The sequence below is a fragment of the Somniosus microcephalus genome, chromosome 4, assembly GCF_052327205.1.
Source record: "Somniosus microcephalus isolate GS21.2 chromosome 4, FLI_Smic_1.0, whole genome shotgun sequence".
NCBI classification, from domain to species: Eukaryota; Metazoa; Chordata; class Chondrichthyes; order Squaliformes; family Somniosidae; genus Somniosus; species Somniosus microcephalus.
Genome location: NC_140990.1, coordinates 90,544,402 through 90,565,114, shown reverse-complemented (window position 1 = coordinate 90,565,114; position 20,713 = coordinate 90,544,402). Strand labels below are relative to the sequence as shown.

The 20,713-nt window shown below is 50.8% G+C and overlaps 1 protein-coding gene across 2 annotated transcripts in view; it reads left to right on the top strand.

Moving 5' to 3' along the window:
- Positions 1–20,713, top strand: part of LOC147119505 (adenylate cyclase type 2-like) — a 172,743-nt gene that overhangs the window by 79,820 nt on the left and 72,210 nt on the right. For both annotated transcript variants that reach the window (XM_085985056.1, XM_085985057.1), the window contains 4 exons: positions 1,727–1,854; positions 2,163–2,321; positions 4,057–4,189; positions 5,276–5,458. In XM_085985056.1, the coding sequence (XP_085841182.1) occupies positions 1,727–1,854; positions 2,163–2,321; positions 4,057–4,189; positions 5,276–5,458 (603 nt within the window). The remainder of the gene's footprint in view (positions 1–1,726; positions 1,855–2,162; positions 2,322–4,056; positions 4,190–5,275; positions 5,459–20,713) is intronic.

The window sequence follows — 20,713 nt, the reverse complement described above, 5'->3', positions numbered from 1 at the left end:
TGCAGCGCCCCTTGCGGCTGCTTCGTGTGATACTGCCATGCTGAAAGCCTTGTCCAGCGTAAGATCCTTTTCTGATAGAAGCCGTTTCTGGGTTCCTTCACTTTGAAGCCCACACACAAACTTGTCCCTTAACGTATCTGCTAGTCCCACTCCAAACTGGCAGTGTTTCGATAGCTTGCGCAGTTCCGTTAAGTACTCAGCATTGCTTTCGTCTTTATGTTGGTTCCTTTTATGGAACTTAAATCTTTCTGCTATCAGCAGCGGTGTGGGGTTTAAGTGGTCCTGTAGGATTTCTACTATGCTTTTGAAATTCTTATTCACGGGCTTCTCTGGGGTTATCAGGTTTCGCAGTAACCCATAAGTTTTTGCACCCATGGAATTTAACAAAACCAGTGCTTTCCTAGCATCTGGCACTTCATTCGCCCTGCAGTACACCTCAATACGTTCCACATATGTCACCCAATCTTCGACTTCATTGTCGAACGTAGAGATACTGCCACTCTTCGGCATCCCTGGGTGTGATTTAACTGTCAAAAATGGCGTCTCCCGCGCTCTCCCTTCTTCTCCACTGGCACAAAATGGCGTCTCCCGCGCTTTCCTTTCTTCCTGCGCTCGCCCTTCTTCTCCGCTGCGGCTTCTAAAAATGGCGTCTCCCGCACTCTTCCTTCTTCTCCGCGGCTCAATGGCGTCTCCCGCGCTCTCCCTTCTTCTCCCTGCGGACACTGTTCAGCCCTTGAGCCCTGGCTGTGCTCTGCGCGTTTTTTTCTGTGCGCCTTTCCCGTTTCCGCCGCTCGGTCCTGAACCCGGCTGCTGCTTTACCCTCTCTCCGTTTTGTTTTTCCTCGACGCCGCTCGGTTTTCAACCCCCGGCTGCGCCCTGTGTGCTTCACCCTCTATCTTACCCCGTCGACGCTGCTCGGTTTTTTCTCTGCCGTCGGTCGGCTCCAGCCGCCGCTGTCCGGGAAGGGTCTGCGCTGTACCTGTCGTCAGTCTGTTGCTGATCGTCGTGGCTGGGGAACCAAGCCCGGCTCTCCACAGCCTCCCCTGCGATGTTCACTCTCTGCCGGACGACTGGGCGGTTGCTCGTGGTCGACGCCCGTGTTTCTGGCCTCGACTTTCTTCCACCGCCCTCCCGGAGCGAATCCTCGAAGGGAAATGCAGAGTTGCAGGTAGATTCGAATCGACACTCGTCGCCACTGTTAGATCCGTGATTCTGAGAGTAGGATGTTTTTCAATAACCACACGGATGCTGTAACTTAACAATCAACAGGTATTTACTGGAGTAGGGTAGTCTCAAGACTGGGGGGTACAGAGGCATGCTCAAGGCTTATATACAGGTGTGGTCACTGCCGGTACTACAGTATACAGGAGCTGTAAAAGTAGTTCTCTCTTAAATGTACATACACTACACTAGGGGGCATAGTCTCAGGATAAGGGGTCGGCCATTCAGGACTGAGATGAGAAATTTCTTCACTCAGAGGGTGGTGAATCTTTGGAATTCTCTACCCCAGAGGGCTGTGGAGGCTCAGTCATTGGGTATATTCAAGGCTGAGATCGATAGATTTTTGGACTCTAGTGGAATCAAGGGATATGGGGATCGGGCGGGAAGGTGGAGATGAGGTCAAAGATCAACCATGATCTCATTGAATGGCGGAGCAGGTTCAAAGGCCAAATGGCCTACTCCTGCTCCTATTTCTTATGTTCTCTTCTCTCTCTCTCTCTTTCAGGACAATGAGTGCATGAGGATCAAGATTCTGGGCGACTGCTATTACTGTGTGTCTGGGCTGCCCGTCTCACTGCCGACACACGCCAGAAGCTGCGTCAAAATGGGCCTTGACATGTGCGAAGCCATCAAGTGAGTCATGGTTAACTTCTATGATAGGACAGTCACATCTAGCCCCTCAGACAGAGTGGAGATGATGGTCTCCTCTCTCTCTGATAGGGTCAGTGGGTCAGACTCTGACCTTTCACACTCTGGGTACCCGGGGTCAAATCCAGCCCCAGACAGAGGGGATGAAGGTCTCCCCTCTCGCTCTGATAGGGGGCTCGGTGTGGCCGTGGGTTAATGAGAGGGGATGAAAGGTCGCCTCGCTCTCTGGTGGGGGGACTGGGAGGGGTCGTGCGATGTGGTCTCCTTGATCGATCTCCTTCTCTCTCCCACAGGAAGCTGCGTGATGCCACAGGGGTCGACATCAATATGCGAGTGGGGGTTCACTCGGGGAATGTGCTGTGTGGGGTCATCGGGCTCCAAAAGTGGCAATATGATGTCTGGTCACATGATGTCACACTGGCCAATCACATGGAGGCTGGTGGTGTCCCCGGGTAAGTCTCTGTCTCTATCTCTCTCTCTATCATTCTCACTTTCTGTCCATCTCTGGCTACATCATTCTCTCTCTGTCTCTCTCTCTCTCTCTCTCCCTGTCTCTCTCTCTCTGTCTCTTTCTCACTCTCTCTCTTTATCTCTCTGTCTCTCACTCTGTCTCTCTGTCTCTTTCTCACTCTCTCTCTCTCTGTCTTTCTCACTCTCTCTCTTTATCTCTCTGTCTGTCTGTCTCTCTCTTCCTCCCCCCACCCCGCCTTTTTCACTCCCTCACTCTTTCCACACCCCTCTCTGTTTACAGAGGATATACGGCACAGAAACAGGCCATTCGGCCCAACCAGTCCATGCCGGCGTTTATGCTCCATTCGAGCCTCCTCCCGTCTTTCCTCATCTAACCCTATCAGCGTAACCCTCTATTCCCTTCTCCCTCATCTGCTTGTCCAGCCTCCCCTTAAATGTATCGATACTATTCGCTTTAACCACTCCCTGTGGTAGCGAGTTCCACATTCTCACCACTCTCTGGGTAAAGAAGTTTCTCCTGAATTCCCTATTTGATTTCTTGGTGACTATCTTATATTGATGGCCTCTAGTTATGCTCTTCCCCACAAGTGGAAACATTCTCTCTGTATCCACTCTATCAAAATTTTTCATAATTTTAAAGACCTCTATTAGGTCGCCCCTCAGCCTTCTTTTTTCAAGAGAAAAGAGACCCAGCCTGTCCATCCTTTCCTGATATGTATACCCTCGCATTTCTGGTATCATCCTTGTAAATCTTCTCTGCACCCTCTCCAGTGCCTCTATATCCTATTTATAATATGGTGACCAGAACTGTACGCAGTACTCCAAGTGTGGTCTAACCAAGGTTCGATACAGGTTTAACATAACTTCCCTACTTTTCAATTCTATCCCTCTAGAAATAAACCCTAGTGCTTGGTTTACTTTTTTTATGGCCTTGTTAACCTGTGTCGCTACTTTTAGTGATTTGTGTATTTGTACTCCGATCCCTTTGTTCCTCTACCCCACCCAGACTCGCACCCTCCAGGTGATAAGTGACCTCCATATTCTTCCGACCAAAATGTAAAACCTCACATTTATCTGTGTTGAATTTAATTTGCCAATTATAGGCCCACTCTGCAAGTTTATTAATGTCTTCCTGTAATTTGTTGCAGTCCTCCTCAGTATTGACTATTCCCCCCAATTTGGTGTTGTCCGCAAATTTAGAAATTGTGTTTTTGATTCCTAAGTCTAAATCGTTAATATAAATTGTGAACAGCAGTGGTCCCGGCACTGATCCTTGTGGAACACCACTACCCACCTTCTGCCACTGTGAATAGCTCCCCTTTACTCCCACTCTCTGCTTTCTGTCCTGAAGCCAGCCAGCAATCCATTCTGCTACTTGTCCCCTGACTCCACATTCTCTAATCTTGTTCATCAGTCTATTATGGGGTACCTTATCGAAGGCCTTTTGAAAATCTTGATAAATTACCTATCCCTTTATCATTTTTCTGGTTCTGTTCCCCCTCTCCCTTTCCAACTCTCTCCTTTCTCTTTCTCCCTCCCTCTTTCTCCCTCCCTCTTTCCATCTCTCTCTCTCCCCCCTCTCTCTCTCTGCCTCCTTGTCTCACTTTCTATCGCTCCTGCCCTCCCTCTCTCTCTCTCCTGTTGCATTCAGGGTTAGCATGGCCTTGTTCTGGAATGTTCTCCTGGCTGTGATCTACTTGTCCTTCCCTTTGGCAGGCGGGTGCATATCACGGACTCCACGCTGGGCCACCTGGACGGTGGGTACAAGGTGGAAGATGGCAACGGGCACCTGAGGGACCCGTACCTGAAGGAGCACCAGATCACCACCTACCTGGTCATCGACCCTCGAGTGAGTCATGCACAAGGAGCTCACTAAAACACCAGGGGGCTGGAGAAGAGAGGGAGGGAGGGGCCCACACACCAGGGCAGGGGGAGCATAGAGCATACTGGGAGACCCAGGAGAAGGGCCTCAGGCCCACATGGTGCAGGACCACCAGCAAGGATTTCCATCTGAAGGGTAATCAAGCCATGGATCAAGGTCCCAGGAGCTATTCGATGCGTTTGCCAAGACGTAAGGAATTGTGGGCTATGATGAGAAAATGGGATTGAGGGTTATGGAGATGGTGGTAAGTAGGATTGAGGGAGATGTTGAAATCGTGGGGTTGAGGGACGAGGCGGGGGTTGAGGGACGAGGCGGGGGTTGAGGGACGAGGCGGGGGCTGAGGGACGAGGCGGGGGCTGAGGGACGAGGCGGGGGCTGAGGGACGAGGCGGGGGCTGAGGGACGAGGCGGGGGCTGAGGGACGAGGCGGGGGCTGAGGGACGAGGCGGGGGCTGAGGGACGAGGCGGGGGCTGAGGGACGAGGCGGGGGCTGAGGGACGAGGCGGGGGCTGAGGGACGAGGCGGGGGCTGAGGGACGAGGCGGGGGCTGAGGGACGAGGCGGGGGCTGAGGGACGAGGCGGGGGCTGAGGGACGAGGCGGGGGCTGAGGGACGAGGCGGGGGCTGAGGGACGAGGCGGGGGCTGAGGGACGAGGCGGGGGCTGAGGGACGAGGCGGGGGCTGAGGGACGAGGCGGGGGCTGAGGGACGAGGCGGGGGCTGAGGGACGAGGCGGGGGCTGAGGGACGAGGCGGGGGCTGAGGGACGAGGCGGAGGTTGAGGGACGAGGTGAGGTTGAGGGACGAGGTGGTGTTGAGGGACGAGATAGGGTTGAGGGATGAGGAGTTTGTGATGAGAGTCAAGGGTCTTGGTTCTAATGGTCTCTCTTCCTAAGACGCTGTTGTGATAAAACCGAGTGACAATCTGAAGACCGGGCGAAATCCAAGATGACGGGCATCGCCACCGTAATGAGGGTGACCGCCTGCTCGGTTTCGATTAAAGGGGCCCCCCCTATTAACGCACGCTCTTTCTCTCCCGTTCCCCCTCCCGCTACAGGCCAAGGAACATTACAGCGAGGAGTCCCTGGCCCCGGACACCAACGAGGGCGCCAAGATCAGAGCCTCGGTCCGCATGACCCGTTACCTGGAGTCGTGGGGCGCCGCCAAGCCCTTCGCCCACCTCAACCACCGGGACAGCCTGCCCGTCGAGACCCCCACTATCAACCGGATCATCAACAGCGTGAGTTGGCCGAACGCATCCACTTTCCACCCTTTGTAGGGGTCTACCCAGTTCCCACCCTCCCTCCCCAGAGAGTGTTGACATAAGGAAAGAGGTTGGCATTTCGACAGCACTTTTCACCACCTCAGGACGTCCCAAAACGCTTTACAACCAACGACATCCTTTGAGTAGTCACTGTTGTAATGTGGGAAACACGGGAGAGAATTTGTGCACAGCAAGCTCCCACAAACAGCAATGTGATAAATGAACAGGTCCTCTTTTTTTTTTAGTGATGTTGGTTGAGGGATAAATATTGGGCGCAGGAGACCGGGGATAACTCCCCCCTGCTCTTCTTCACAATTGTGCCACGGGATCTTTTACGTCCACCCGAGGGGGCAGACGGGGCCCTCGGTTTGACATCTCATCCGAAAGATGGCACCTTCGGCAGTGCAGCACTCCCTCAGTATGGGCACAGGGCGTGTCGGCCCTGGGTTATGGGGCTCAAGTCTCTGGATTGGGGACCCGAACCCATGACCTTCTGACTCAGAGGCGAGAGTGTGAGACCCACTCAGCCACGGTTGACACCTTGTGCTGAGGGTTGTTGGGGGGGCGGGGGGGCCGAGGTGTGGGGCGGTTGTCCTCTGGCACCTTAATCCGTGCACCCGTTCACTCGCGGCCAAGCCGGTGTGGGCTATTCCGCCACGGGAGGCATTGCATGCTGCTCTCTCCCCTTCAGCCAGCTGTGTCCCCTGTTCTCTCCCCTTCAGTCAGTTGCGATTCAGTTGGTAGCACACTCGCCTCTGAATCAGAAGGTTGTGGGTTCAAGTCCCGCTCCTGGCAGGACTGTCGGATGAGAAGAGATTGAGTAAACTAGGCCTGTATTCTCTTGAATTCAGAAGAATGAGAGAGGATCTCATTGAAGCATACAAAATTATTACAGGGCTTGATAGGGTGGATGCTGGGAGAATGTTTCCCTTGGCTGGGGAGTCTAGAACCAGGGGCCACAGCCTCAGGATAAAGGGTCGGCCATTCAGGACTGAGACGAGAAGAAATTTCTTCACACAGAGGGTGGTGAATCTTTGGAATTCTCTACCCCAGAGGGCTGTGGAGGCTCAGTCATTGGGTAAATTCAAAACAGAAGTTGATAGATTTCTGACCAGTGAGGGCATCAAGGGATATGGCGATAGGGCCGGTGAATGGAGTTGAGGCAGAAGATCAGCCATGATCTCATTGAATGGCGGAGCAGGCTCGAGGGGCCGAATGGCCCACTCCTGCTCCTATTTCTTATGTTCTTTGAAGTTTTGAAATGAAGACTACAACGTAACTCATGAACCTAATCAAGTGGTTTTCTGCCACCTTTGTAAACTTTAGGAGTGAATGAACAATTTTGGGTTGTAATAAGGACAAACTAATGGATAGCCACACAGGATGTGCGAGTGTGAAAGTTTGACAGCTCAAACCAACATTAGTAGAAGGTTCGCGAGATTAATTCCTGGGATGGCGGGACTGTCGTATGAGAAGAGATTAAGTAAACTAGGCCTGTATTCTCTTGAATTCAGAAGAATGAGAGAGGATCTCATTGAAGCATACAAAATTATTACAGGGCTTGATAAGGTGGATGCTGGGAGAATGTTTCCCTTGGCTGGGGAGTCTAGAACCAGGGGCCACAGCCTCAGGATAAAGGGTCGGCCATTCAGGACTGAGACGAGAAGAAATTTCTTCACACAGAGGGTGGTGAATCTTTGGAATTCTCTACCCCAGAGGGCTGTGGAATCTCAGTCATTGGGTAAATTCAAAACAGAAGTCGATAGATTTCTGACTAGTAAGGGCATCAAGGGATATGGCGATAGGGCCGGTGAATGGAATTGAGGCAGAAGATCAGCCATGATCTCATTGAATGGCGGAGCAGGCTCAAAGGGCCGAATGGCCACTCCTGCTCCTATTTCTTATGTTCCAGACACTTGAGCACATAAAGCTGGGCTGACACTCCCAGTGCAGTGCTGAGGGAGCACCGCACTGTCGGAGGTGCTGTCTTTCGGATGAGACGTTAAACCTAGGCCCCATCTGCTCTCTCAGGTGGACGTAAAAGATCCCATGGCACTATTTTGAAGAAGAGCAGGGGAGTTATCCCCGGTGTCCTGGGGCCAACATCAATAAAAACAGATTATCTGGTCATTATCACACTGCTGTTTGTGGGAGCTTGCTGTGCGCAAATTGGCTGCCGCATTTCCTACATTACAACAGTGACTACACTCCAAAACAAAGAGTACCTCATTGACTGTAAAGCGCTTTGGGACGTCCGGTGGTCGTGAAAGGCGCTATATAAATGCAAGTCTTTCTTCCTTCAGGAATCTGTAACCCTGGATCATTTCTCCTGCCTAGCCAAGGGGGCACTGAGTAAAATTGTAAACCCTCCGCCCTTGCCTCACTACCCACCATCAGCTTACTCAGCACTTCCTGCTCTGTGTGTGGGGCTCAGTACCAATTGTAGCCCCCTGCCCACCAGCTGGGATCAGCTCACCCAGCGCACACCACATTCAAACCCCTGTAGCTCCCACCTAACAAACTCTGGAGCGGGGCGAAGTCACCACACGTTACTGGACCAATAACTAGATTGACTCCTGGGATGAGAGGGCTGTCCTATGAGGAGAGATGGAATAGATCGGGCCTATACTCTCTGGAGTTCAGAAAAATGAGAGGTGATCTCATTGAAATACATACAATTCTTAAGACAGTTAAGACGCTGTTTCTCCTGCTTGGAGAGTCTAGATCTAGAGTTCATAGAGTCATAGTCATAGAGGTATACAGCACAGAAAGAGGCCCTTTGGCCCATCGTGTCCGCGCCGGCCATCGAGCCCTGTCTATTCTAATCCCATTTTCCAGCACTTGGTCCGTAGCCTTGTATGCTATGGCATTTCAAGTGCTCATCTAAATGCTTCTTGAATGTTGTGAGGGTTCCTGCCTCTACCACCCTTTCAGGCAGTGAGTTCCAGATTCCAACCACCCTCTGGGTGAAAAAGTTTTTCCTCCAATCCCCTCTAAACCTCCTGCCCCTTACCTTGAAACTATGCCCCCTGGTTATTGACCCCTCTACTAAGGGGAAAAGTTCCTTTCTATCTACCCTATCTATTTCCCTCATCATTTTGTACACCTCAATCAGGTCCCCCCTCAGCCTTCTCTGCTCTAAGGAAAACAACCCCAGCCTGTCCAGTCTCTCTTCATAGCTGAAGCACTCCAGCCCAGGTGAACATCCTGGTGAATCTCCTCTGCACCCTCTCCAATGTAATCACATCCTTCCTATAGTGTGGCGACCAGAACTGCACACAGTATTCCAGCTGTGGCCTAACCAGTGTTTTGTACAGCTCCATCATAACCTCCCTGCTCTTATATTCTATGCCTCGGCTAATGAAGGCAAGTATCCCATATACCTTTTTAACCACCTTATCTACCTAACACTTTTCAGGGTTAAATTCCATTTGCCACTCTTCTGCCCATCTGACCAACCCGTCTATATCGTCCTGTAGCCTGAGGCTTCCCTCCTCGCTATTTACCACTCCACCAATTTTTGTGTCATCTGCGAACTTACTGATCATACCTCCTACATTCATATCTAAATCATTAATGTCTCATAGTCTCAGGATAAGGGCTCGGCCATTTAGGACTGAGATGAGGAGAAATTTCTCCACTCAGAGGGTGGTGAATCTTTGGAATTCTCTGCCCCAGGGGGCTGTGGAGGCTCAGTCGTTGAGTATATTCAAGACAGAGATCGATAGATATGGGGAATCAAGGGATATGGGGAATCGGGCGGTGTTGTAGGAAAAATGATTCCTCGGAAACTAGACTTTGAGTAAGAGAGACAACTTTATTAAATGACAGAGCTCTGGGAGAAGCGTCTGCAACCACGCGGTCTGCGAGAGCACCTTCTCCTCGATTGTAGTATGTGCCGAGCTTATATACAATTCCAAGAAGCTGGTTTTAGATCATTTACATTCATCCAATCAATTCGTTTATTAGCACATATCGTTATTTTCCTCCAGTCAGGAGTTTACACACTCGTGTTGCCAATTCTGCCTCTTCAGTGATTGCGAAAGGTCTTTGTTCCGTCTTGTTCCGTCCGCGTCACCGGCAGAATGTGATTAGTTCGATAATAGGATACCAGTGAACCTTGTTAGTCCTCAGTGATTGCGAAGGGTCTTCGTTTCGTCTTGTTCCGTCCGCGCCACCGGCGGAATGTGATTAGTTCGATAATAGGATACCAGTGAACCTTGTTAGTTCTTGGGACTGTGATAACAGGACACGAGATGAACTTTGTTCCAGCCATGCGTAAGCATGGCATGTCTCATTGTGCAGTGATTCAATTAGTCCCAGTCAGCGAATTTGTTGTTTGTGTCTTTCCCAGCAAAATTTTATTCCAACAGTCCCTCCTCTTGGTCCTGGAGCACGATTCATTTGCTCCCAGATGACCATCCTCGGTCCCCCTTTCGTCGGTGCTTACAGCCACTGGATTATGTCCGGGGGTTCGGTTGCTCCTTCAACAGTGTCGTATTGGTGTTCTTCGTCCCTTGGTAGCAGGTTGGTGTGTTCCTCCTCGATAGAGGCGATCGGCATCACGGTTTTCATAGCAGTTTGGCAACACAACTTTATAAGGCTCAGCGCACAACACATCAACATACAAATTACAACTATTATTATTATCCCTTGCATCATCCACGCTCCCCACCCGGTTTTCCCTAGCAACCAATCAAGCCACCCTGTGCTTGTGGGTTGATGGGGCTTCTTTATTTCTTCTTGGATATGATTTGCTAGGCTCGTGATATTCTCGGAGCTATCTGGGACATATGTACAGCAGTCTGCCCCGATCAGGGCACAGGTGCCTCCTTGCGCCACCAACAGATAACCTAGGGCTATCCTATTCTGTAAGGCGGTGGTCCGGATCGCCACCATTTCGGCACTCATTTCTCTCAGGGACTCAGCCGTATCGTTGGCTATTTGTTCGAGCACTGCTGCCATGTTTATGGATTCCCTTGCTATTTTTCCTGTTCCGTACCAGGAGAATGCTATAGCCCAGAATCTTTCGGTTTCCGTAATAGCTCTCTTAACACGCTTGGCTGGTTGCCATAACGACTGGTACCCGTAGTGGTGGGTTAGGGAGGATAAATAATGGATGTATGGTACTACGTATCCTATATAGCATGACCCAGTCCAGGTTCGTGGAAGTCATGGATACGCCTTATATCCGCAAATGAAATAGGTATTATTATAGGCCTCAAATTTGTTCCAAAGTTGGTACATGATCCCAGGTATTCCTCTCCAGGGTAGATTGCTAGTCCGGTTTAGCACTTGGGATAAATTAAACGTTCCCACGTAGGGCCATTCTAGGGCACCTGGTGGTTTAGTACTGGTTTTGGTTAAAGTGTAATTATACTTGCACTTACTCCATCCAACCACTAACCCTGTCTCGTCATAGTTTACCAAGCAGACTTCCCCCTCTGCATTGTTTAGTTTTCCCCCTGTGCTGACTAATAGCTCTTCTGGATACCTTCAATTATCGTATTGGGGATGAAACCATCCTTTAAAGTTCGTGGGGTTATACCCTGCCTGTTTCCACTCATGTTCCAGCTGACCTGGATTCAAGCTATTTTGGGTTTGTATGGTATCCTCCTTATTCCAGGTGGTATTAGAGTATAATAACCACCCTACCATCTCCTCTACCTTAAAGGGGATAGGCCTTAATGGGATTCCTCCCCCCGTATGGGTGGGCACATGGGCGCACACCCAGCAGGAGCTTTGGCCCATTTTTTTCGCATAGACATATGACATATACAGAAAGGTATTTACATGCAATCCTCTCTCTTTACGTAACTGGGGTACCGCGCTTCCCGTGACAATATAAAATAACGCCATTACCCATAACACTCTAAACATGATTAATATATCACTACAGTCCAGTCTTTACAGGAATTTTATGACAAAGGGTATGCAGATCACCTGTAAAACAGATTCAGAAGGTAGCCAGTCAGTCGTCTTTATATACTTTCAATTGTGTCCAATGCTTCCATACTCCTTTACCCCTTATGTCTAGACAGGCACAGGTATCCCCACTGATTATGATTTCATATGGCCCACTCCATTTTGGGGCGAACCCTGGTTTGCTGGGCAGAGTTTTCACCATGACTTTACTACCCACTGAGGGAACATAAGCCGTCATTGTGAGCTCTTGTGCCCGATCCTTGTCCTCCTGATTATCACGGACATTCTTTCGCATCTCCTTTAATTGAGTGCTAAGTTCCAGAACGTATCGTTTTAGTCTATCTTTTAAAGGGCCTACATCGGCCCCACCTGTTATGATGCCTTCTGGCAATTGCATCGCCCTTCCTGTCATCAATTCATAAGGGGTCAAACCTGTCGTTCGGTTTTCAGTGGCTCGCAGCTTCATTAGGATAATGGGCAATACTTCAGTCCAGGTTTTCCCCGACGTCTGCATTGCCTTTGCCAATGCATTTTTAAGGGTTCGGTTCATTCGTTCCACCATGCCCGAACTTTGAGGGTGGTATGGGATGTGGAATTTTTGTTTAATTCCCATTAATTGGCATACCGTTTTTATGACACTCCCGGTAAAGTGGGTACCTTGATCAGAGTCCATTTGAATTGGTATTCCCCACCTGGGGATTACTTCTTCAGCTAAGACTCTGGCAACCGTCAAAGCGGTGCAATTTCACGTGGGGAAAGCCTCTACCCAGCGGGTGAATTGGTCTATGACCACGAGGCAGTATGTTTTGCCGTGTGACGGTGGAAGGGGACCTGTGAAGTCTATTTGTATGTGCTCCCAGGGCCCTCGCGGCCTTGGTTGATGTCCCATTTTGACCTTTATGGGTCGCCCGGGGTTATACTGCGCACAGGTGATACATCGATGGCAGTATCTCGCGATATCTTTTCCCATCCCCTTCCACCACCATTCTTTGCTGAGGCTTCCCATCATCGCTTCTCTCCCTGAGTGTACAAGCCCATGGTGGAGTTCTAATAGCGTATTTTGAATGCACTTGGGGGCCATTACCCTGTTATCCTTTCGCCAAACATTATCGCTTCCCCGCTTTGCGCCTTGTTCTTCCCACGTACCTTTTTCGACGTCGGGGGTGTCCTTATGGAGTTCGTCAATACTTATCTCGTCCTCGGAGCTGCTCACAGCGGCTATTGGTGCTTCTTCGATCCTTTCTTGCTCTAGCGCCCTTTGTGCTGCTTGGTCCGCAGCCTGGTTCCCCTGGTGATTTAACCAGTCCGGGCTAGTCCTGTCCGGTTCCCTCTGATGTGCCTTAATCTTAATTACTGCTACCTGTTGGGGTTTGTCGCTAGCTTCTAGGAGGGCTTCTATCCTCAGCTGGTGTTTTATGGGATTGCCTCCCGTAGTAATGAATCCCCTCCTACCCCATGCAGTCATATAATCGTGGACCACCCCAAAGGCATACCTACTATCTGTGTAAATGTTCACGATTTTATTCTCTGACAACTCTAGTGCCCTGGTGAGAGCCACTAGCTCTGCCACTTGGGCCGATAGGCCTCCATCAATCCGTCCTGACTCTACGGTTTTTAATTCGCCATTAACCACTGCCCACCCCGTTCGGGGCAGCCCATCTATATACTTGCGTGAACCATCTACGTACAACGTCTCTTCCGCTGTCGCTAAAGGGGTGTCTTTTATCCTATCTTCTTCCAGGTTCATATCTACGTCCCCACAGTTGTGGGGCTCCCCAGTTCCCAGTATTCCTTCTGCCGGGTTCTCCCCTGTGTCTCTAACAATGGTTACTGCTTTACTCGGAGGGAGGAGGACGGCCTCCCACTTGGCACGTCTCATGTTCGAGACGGATCTTAATTTCCCGGTATTCAGCATCTCTACCAGAGTGTGTTTAGTGTGCAATATAATGTTTCCTCTCATTACTATCGGCTCACTAACCTTTACTGCCCAAGCCGCACAATCCAATGCAGCTATGCACCGGGAGAGCCCTGTGACTACCGGTCCCTCCGCTGTGGAATAGTAGGCGACGGGCCTTCTTTTATCCCCATGATCCTGTGTAACTACTGCTGTGTAAAATCCTTCTTCATTGTTGCAATGTATGTGGAAGTCCTTACTCATATCTGGCAGTCCTAGCCCTGGGGCTGATACTAGCTCAGACTTTAGTTGAGTATAAGCTTCCTCTTGTTCCGGTCCCCAATCTATCGGTTCCAACGCGGGTTTACCCCCTTTCACTAATCTTTGTATAGGTTCTGCTAATTTAGCGAACCCCGGGATAAAATTTCTACTGTAATTAAAGAGCCCCAGTACCTTCCTGACTCCGCATACTGTTACGGGTCTCAGCATGCCCTGGACGGCGTGTTTCCTGTCCTGTGGCATTTCTTTAAGTCCTTGGGAGATTAGATGTCCCAGGTATAGGACCTGAGTTTTTCCTATCTGTGCTTTTTTAGGGCTTACCTTGAGGCCAGCCATCTCTAGGGCCCTTAGTACTAAATATAGGGTTGCCAGATGGTCTGCCTTCGTTTCCGAGGCTATTAGTATGTCGTCGACGTACTGCAAAATAGTGCTTCCTTTAGGTACTTCTATCTGTTTTAGGATATCACTCATGACGCGGTGAAAAATAGCTGGGCTATTATGGAATCCCTGTGGCAATCGGGTCCACGTATATTGTTTATCCCCTACTGTGAATGCAAATTTCTCTTGTGATTCCGGATCTAATGGGAGTGCCCAGAATCCGTTAGCTATGTCTAAAACAGTGAATATCTTCTGTTCAGGGGATAGCCCATTCAAAATTGTTGAGGGGCTGGCAACGATGGGGTGTAATTTAGGAGTGACCTTGTTGAGGGCCGTATAGTCTATAGTCAACCTATAGCTCCCATCAGGTTTCTCTACGGCCATGTGGGGGAATTAGTAGTGCTCGTGGTTTCCCTCAGGATACCCCTTTCTACTAGCCCCTTCACTATGTCCATGACTGCCTTCCTGGCCTCCGCCTTTATTGGGTACTGACGGTGGGATTAGCCAATGTCCCGCCCCGACTCACAGGAGCCATCTCGACTATTTCAACGTCCCCCTCGCCTGCAGGGGCTGTTGGTTCTGTACTGTAATATGGGGGAAGGGAGGTGGTGTCTGGACAGGTCCCCATTCGCCCCCCCTCGTATACCTTACACTCTAATTCCTTTATAATCTTTGCTTGGCATTTCGCCTTTGTCTCTAGTTCCGTAACCATCTGTACTTTGTCTTGTGCAACTTTCTTTATTACGTTTACTTGTTCAATGAGTCCTGCTAGTTGGTGTACTAATAACACTCCTGCCTTCTTGGTTTTATCCTTTGTCTGTTTAGTCAACCAGCTTCTCTGGAGTTCTAAAGTCTGTGACACATCCCAACCGTCTTTCTGCATCTTCTTAATTAACGACTGTCGGTTTGTCATATAAGAATATGTGAGGGAGCCCGAAGGTCCCCTCTTAACTTCCTCACCTGACATCGCCGCTGCTTCACCGATCGTTCGTGTCTGGAGATCTGTTCCTTAGAGAGCCCCCCTATTCTTTCCTTCCGAGAATACCCGAGCTTCTTGTCGCACTCTATGCCAGCGTTCTCAGAGGTCCGGGTTTGTCTTTCTCTCAAAACTGCCCGGACGTGTAACGCTTGCTTGTTGGACGGGGTTTCTACCCCTCCCCGGTGTCTGTTTACCTGATCAGGGTCCTACAACACCGACACTAATAATCTCCTAGTTCACTTAGCAACATGATATAATGCAGAAAAATGTTAACCATACTCGACTAGTATCACGACTTTAGAACACCTTGGAGTCTCGGCACCTACTTCATGGTCCTGGCCTTCGCGTGGGGCATTTGCCCTCTTAACAACTGGCCTGAGGCTAGGTGTCTGAGACAAGTGTCCGCCTGGTCCGAGGTTTTTCTTAGTTACTATTACACAAATACAAATACACAAATACAAATACACACATACAAATCAAGTAGTGTCTCTTACCCACTCAGTCTGTGTTCCAGATTCGTTTTGGTGCCGCTTGCCGTTCAGTCGCCTTGTCGAGTGTCTCTGATTTATGGGCGGTCAAAAATCTGACTACTCACCCTGGTCACTGATTTGAACGACTGTTCAGCTCCGTGGCACCCTGCTCGCAGCGCCAATTTTTTGTAGGAAAAATGATTCCTCGGAAACTAGACTTTGAGTAAGAGAGACAACTTTATTAAATGACAGAGCTCTGGGAGAAGAGTCTGCAACCACGCGGTCTGCAAGAGCACCTTCTCCCCGATTGTAGTACATGCCGAGCTTATATACAATTCCAAGAAGCTGGTTTTAGATCATTTACATTCATCTAATCAATTCGTTTATCAGCGCATATCGTTATTTTCCTCCAGTCAGGAGTTTACACACTCGTGTTGCCAATTCTGCCTCTTCAGTGATTGCGAAAGGTCTTTGTTCCATCTTGTTCCGTCCGCGTCACCGGCGGAATGTGATTAGTTCGATAATAGGATACCAGTGAACCTTGTTAGTCCTCAGTGATTGCGAAGGGTCTTCGTTTCGTCTTGTTCCGTCCGCGTCACCAGCGGAATGTGATTAGTTCGATAATAGGATACCAGTGAACCTTGTTAGTTCTTGGGACTGTGATAACAGGACACGAGATGAACTTTGTTCCAGCCATGCATAAGCGTGGCATGTCTCATTGTGCAGTGATTCAATTAGTCCCAGTCAGCGAATTTGTTGTTTGTGTCTTTCCCAGCAAAATTTTATTCCAACAGGCGGGAAAGTGGAGTTGAGGCCGAAGATCTTATTGAATGGCGGAGCAGGCCCGAGGGACCGAATGGCCAACTCCTGCTCCTATTTCTTATGTTCTAATCCCAAGGCCGTGAGTTCAAATTCCACGATGGGCAGTTTGGGAATTGGAATTTAGTTGAAGCTGGCATCAGTAATGGTGACCAGGAAGCTGTTGGATTGTCGTGACAAACACAACTAGTTCACTCATGTCCCATTAGGGAAGGAAGCTGGCCATCCTTAACTGGTCTGGGCCTGTGTGTGACTCCAGTCCCACAAGAACCTGGTTGACTCTTAACTACCCTGTGTTGTGGCCTTAAAACCTTCTTGTAGCGCTACAAAGAGAGACAATGGTTCAAGAAGGCCCACCACCACCTTCTCCAGGCCACTAGGGGCGGGCGATAAACACCGGACTTGCCAGCGAGGCACACATCCCGAGGATAAATAGTATAAGTGCCATTTTATCTTGACTCAAAGGTGAATCATTTCGCCTTTCCCTTTCAGAACAATCTGACCTCCTCTCAACCCAACATCACAGGGCTAACATTCTGCAAGCCCTAGGACATAGGCTCGAGGTACTCTCAGAGCCTGGGACACAGGCCGGATATACTGTCAGAGCCTGGGACACAGGCCGGATACACCGTCAGAGCCTGGGACACAGGCCGGATATACTGTCAGAGCCTGGGACACAGGCCTGATATACTGTCAGAGCCTGGGACACAGGCCCGATATACTGTCAGAGCCTGGGGCACAGGCCGGATATACTGTCAGAGCCTGGGACACAGGCCTGATATACTGTCAGAGCCTGGGACACAGGCCCGATATACTGTCAGAGCCTGGGGCACAGGCCCGATATACTGTCAGAGCCTGGGACACAGGCCCGATATACTGTCAGAGCCTGGGGCACAGGCCGGATATACTGTCAGAGCCTGGGGCACAGGCCGGATATACTGTCAGAGCCTGGGACACAGGCCGGATATACTGACAGAGCCTGGGACACAGGCCGGATACACCGTCAGAGCCTGGGACACAGGCCCGATATACTGTCAGAGCCTGGGACACAGGCCCGATATACTGTCAGAGCCTGGGACACAGGCCGGATATACTGTCAGAGCCTGGGACACAGGCCGGATACACCGTCAGAGCCTGGGACACAGGCCGGATATACTGACAGAGCCTGGGACACAGGCCGGATATACTGTCAGAGCCTGGGACACAGGCCGGATACACCGTCAGAGCCTGGGACACAGGCCAGATACACCGTCAGAGCCTGGGACACAGGCCGGATATACTGACAGAGCCTGGGGCACAGGCCAGATACACCGTCAGAGCCTGGGACACAGGCCGGATATACTGACAGAGCCTGAGGCACAGACCGGATATACTGACAGAGCCTGGGACACAGACCGGATATACTGACAGAGCCTGGGACACAGGCCAGATACACCGTCAGAGCCTGGGACACAGGCCCGATATACTGACAGAGCCTGGGACACAGGCCGGATATACTGACAGAGCCTGGGGCACAGGCCGGACATACTCTCAGAGCCTGGGACACAGGCCCGATATACTGACAGAGCCTGGGGCACAGGCCGGATACACCGTCAGAGCCTGGGACACAGGCCAGATACACCGTCAGAGCCTGGGACACAGGCCCGATATACTGACAGAGCCTGGGACACAGACCGGATATACTGACAGAGCCTGGGACACAGACCGGATATACTGACAGAGCCTGGGACACAGGCCAGATATACTGTCAGAGCCTGGGACACAGGCCCGATATACTGTCAGAGCCTGGGACACAGACCCGATATACTGACAGAGCCTGGGACACAGGCCGGATATACTGACAGAGCCTGGGGCACAGGCCGGATATACTGACAGAGCCTGGGGCACAGGCCGGATATACTGACAGAGCCTGGGACACAGGCCGGATATACTGACAGAGCCTGGGACACAGGCCGGATATACTCTCAGAGCCTGGGACACAGGCCGGATATACTGTCAGAGCCTGGGACACAGGCCGGATATACTGTCAGAGCCTGGGACACAGGCCGGATATACTCTCAGAGCCTGGGACACAGGCCGGATATACTGACAGAGCCTGGGACACAGGCCGGATATACTGTCAGAGCCTGGGACACAGGCCGGATATACTGTCAGAGCCTGGGGCACAGGCCGGATATACTCTCAGAGCCTGGAACACAGGCCGGATATACTGCCAGAGCCTGGGACACAGGCCGGATATACTGTCAGAGCCTGGGACACAGGCCGGATATACTGACAGAGCCTGGGACACAGGCCGGATATACTGACAGAGCCTGGGACACAGGCCGGATATACTGTCAGAGCCTGGGACACAGGCCGGATATACTCTCAGAGCCTGGAACACAGGCCAGATATACTGACAGAGCCTGGGGCACAGGCTGGATATACTCTCAGAGCCTGGAACACAGGCCAGATATACTGACAGAGCCTGGGACACAGGCCGGATATACTCTCAGAGCCTGGAACACAGGCCAGATATACTGACAGAGCCTGGGGCACAGGCTGGATATACTCTCAGAGCCTGGAACACAGGCCAGATATACTGTCAGTGCCTGGGACACAGGCCGGATATACTGACAGAGCCTGGGACCAGGCCCGATATACTGACAGAGCCTGGGACACCGGCTGGATATACTGTCAGAGCCTGGAACACAGGCCCGATGTACTCTCAGAGCCTGGAACACTGGCCCAATATACTCTCAGAGCCTGGGACACAGGCCCGATGTACTGACAGAGCCTGGTGTTGTGTATGTACCTTTAAGGGAATAACTGGTCTTAGACTGCAGTACCGGCAGTGACCACCCCTGTAAAAAAGGCCCTAGCAGGCTTCTGTAGTTTCAGTTTCAAGCTGCCTCTTGTTCAGTAAAGTACCTCTTAAACTGTTCTCCCGAAGTCCGTGTATTATTGAGGCGTGGACTTTACAGTGGCGACGAGTAAGTTCGAACTCACCTGCAGTGTGGCATCATCTCACGGGGATCTCGCCTGAAAGGAAGGTCGTAGTCTGAGCAACGAGCGTCGACCGAGGGCAACCGCCCAAAGAATCCATCGGTGTTTGGAGAATTGCGGGAGAGACTGTGGTTCCAGCGAATCGTGCTGGTAGCAGGTAGCGCGCTGACCTTTCCGGACTGCGGCGGGCTCAAGCTCGATCGAGCGGCTCTACAAATCGGGCCGCGCAGCGTCGCCGGGAAAAGAAAACAAGAGAGAGAGGGTGGAGCGCACAGGGCGCGGTCGGTGCTCGAGAACAGGACAGCGGAGAGAAACCAAACGGGGGGGGGAAAGGAAAGCGAGACGCGCCGAAGCTGCGGGTCGCCACCATTACCCTGTAGAATGCTAGGAGCAGCGTGGCAGTAAGAGGAAGAAGCAAAAGCGCAGGAGGCGCCATTTTATTCCATTGGGGAAGAAGCAAAAGCGCGGGAGGCGCCATTTTAAATCGCCCACGGTGCCGAAAAGTGGCAGTATCACTGCTTTCGACAACGAGGTAGAAGACTGGACCACGTATGTAGAAAGAATCGAAGTGTACTGCAAGGCAAGTGAGGTGGCCGATGGAAAGAGGGCGTCGGTATTATTAAATCTGATGGGTGCGAATACGTACGGCCTATTGCGGAATTTAATTACCCCAGCTAAACCAATGGAGAAAACTTTTGAGGAGATTGTTCGTATCTTACAGGAACACCTAAGCCCTACACCACTGCTGATAACAGAAAGATTCAAGTTCCATAAAAGAAACCAGCACAAAGATGAGAGCAATGCTGACTATCTTACGGAACTACGCAAGTTATCGAAGCACTGCCAGTTCGGAGCAGGACTGGCAGACACCTTACGGGATAAGTTTGTCTGCGGGCTCCAGAGTGAAGGAACCCAGAAACGACTACTTTCAAAAAAGGACCTGACGCTAGAACAGGCTTTCAGCGTGGCAGTATCCTACGAAGCAGCAGCTTGGGGAGCTGCGGAAATACAACAGAAACCACAAGAATACAGCGCTAACGAAATGGCGTATGGAGCCGAAAAGTGCTATTGCTGCGGCAGAACAACCCATGAGCAGAAGGACTGCTGGTTTAAAGACAAAATATGCAGGCAATGTGGAAAAATGGGACATCTAGCAAGAGTCTGCAGGTCGGGAAAGAAGACCAACACGACAAGAACTACTAAGGAACAGTACAGGAAAGTAAAGAAACTGACAGATAGTAGTTCCGAAGATCAGGAGAGTGATAAGGACTCCGGGAGCAGGCGACTAAGTTGTTTAAAATTACACAACGTGATCGCAAAAGAAGATCACCGAACCATTTGGGTCACCCTCATGATAGCAGGGTCCCCAGTGAAGATGGAATTGGACACAGGATCAGCCCTAATTATCATGAATCGACGAGACTATGAGCGGCTATTCTCACACCTACCCTTAAAGGACACGTCCATTGTATTGAAGACATACACGGGGCAAAAGGTCTACC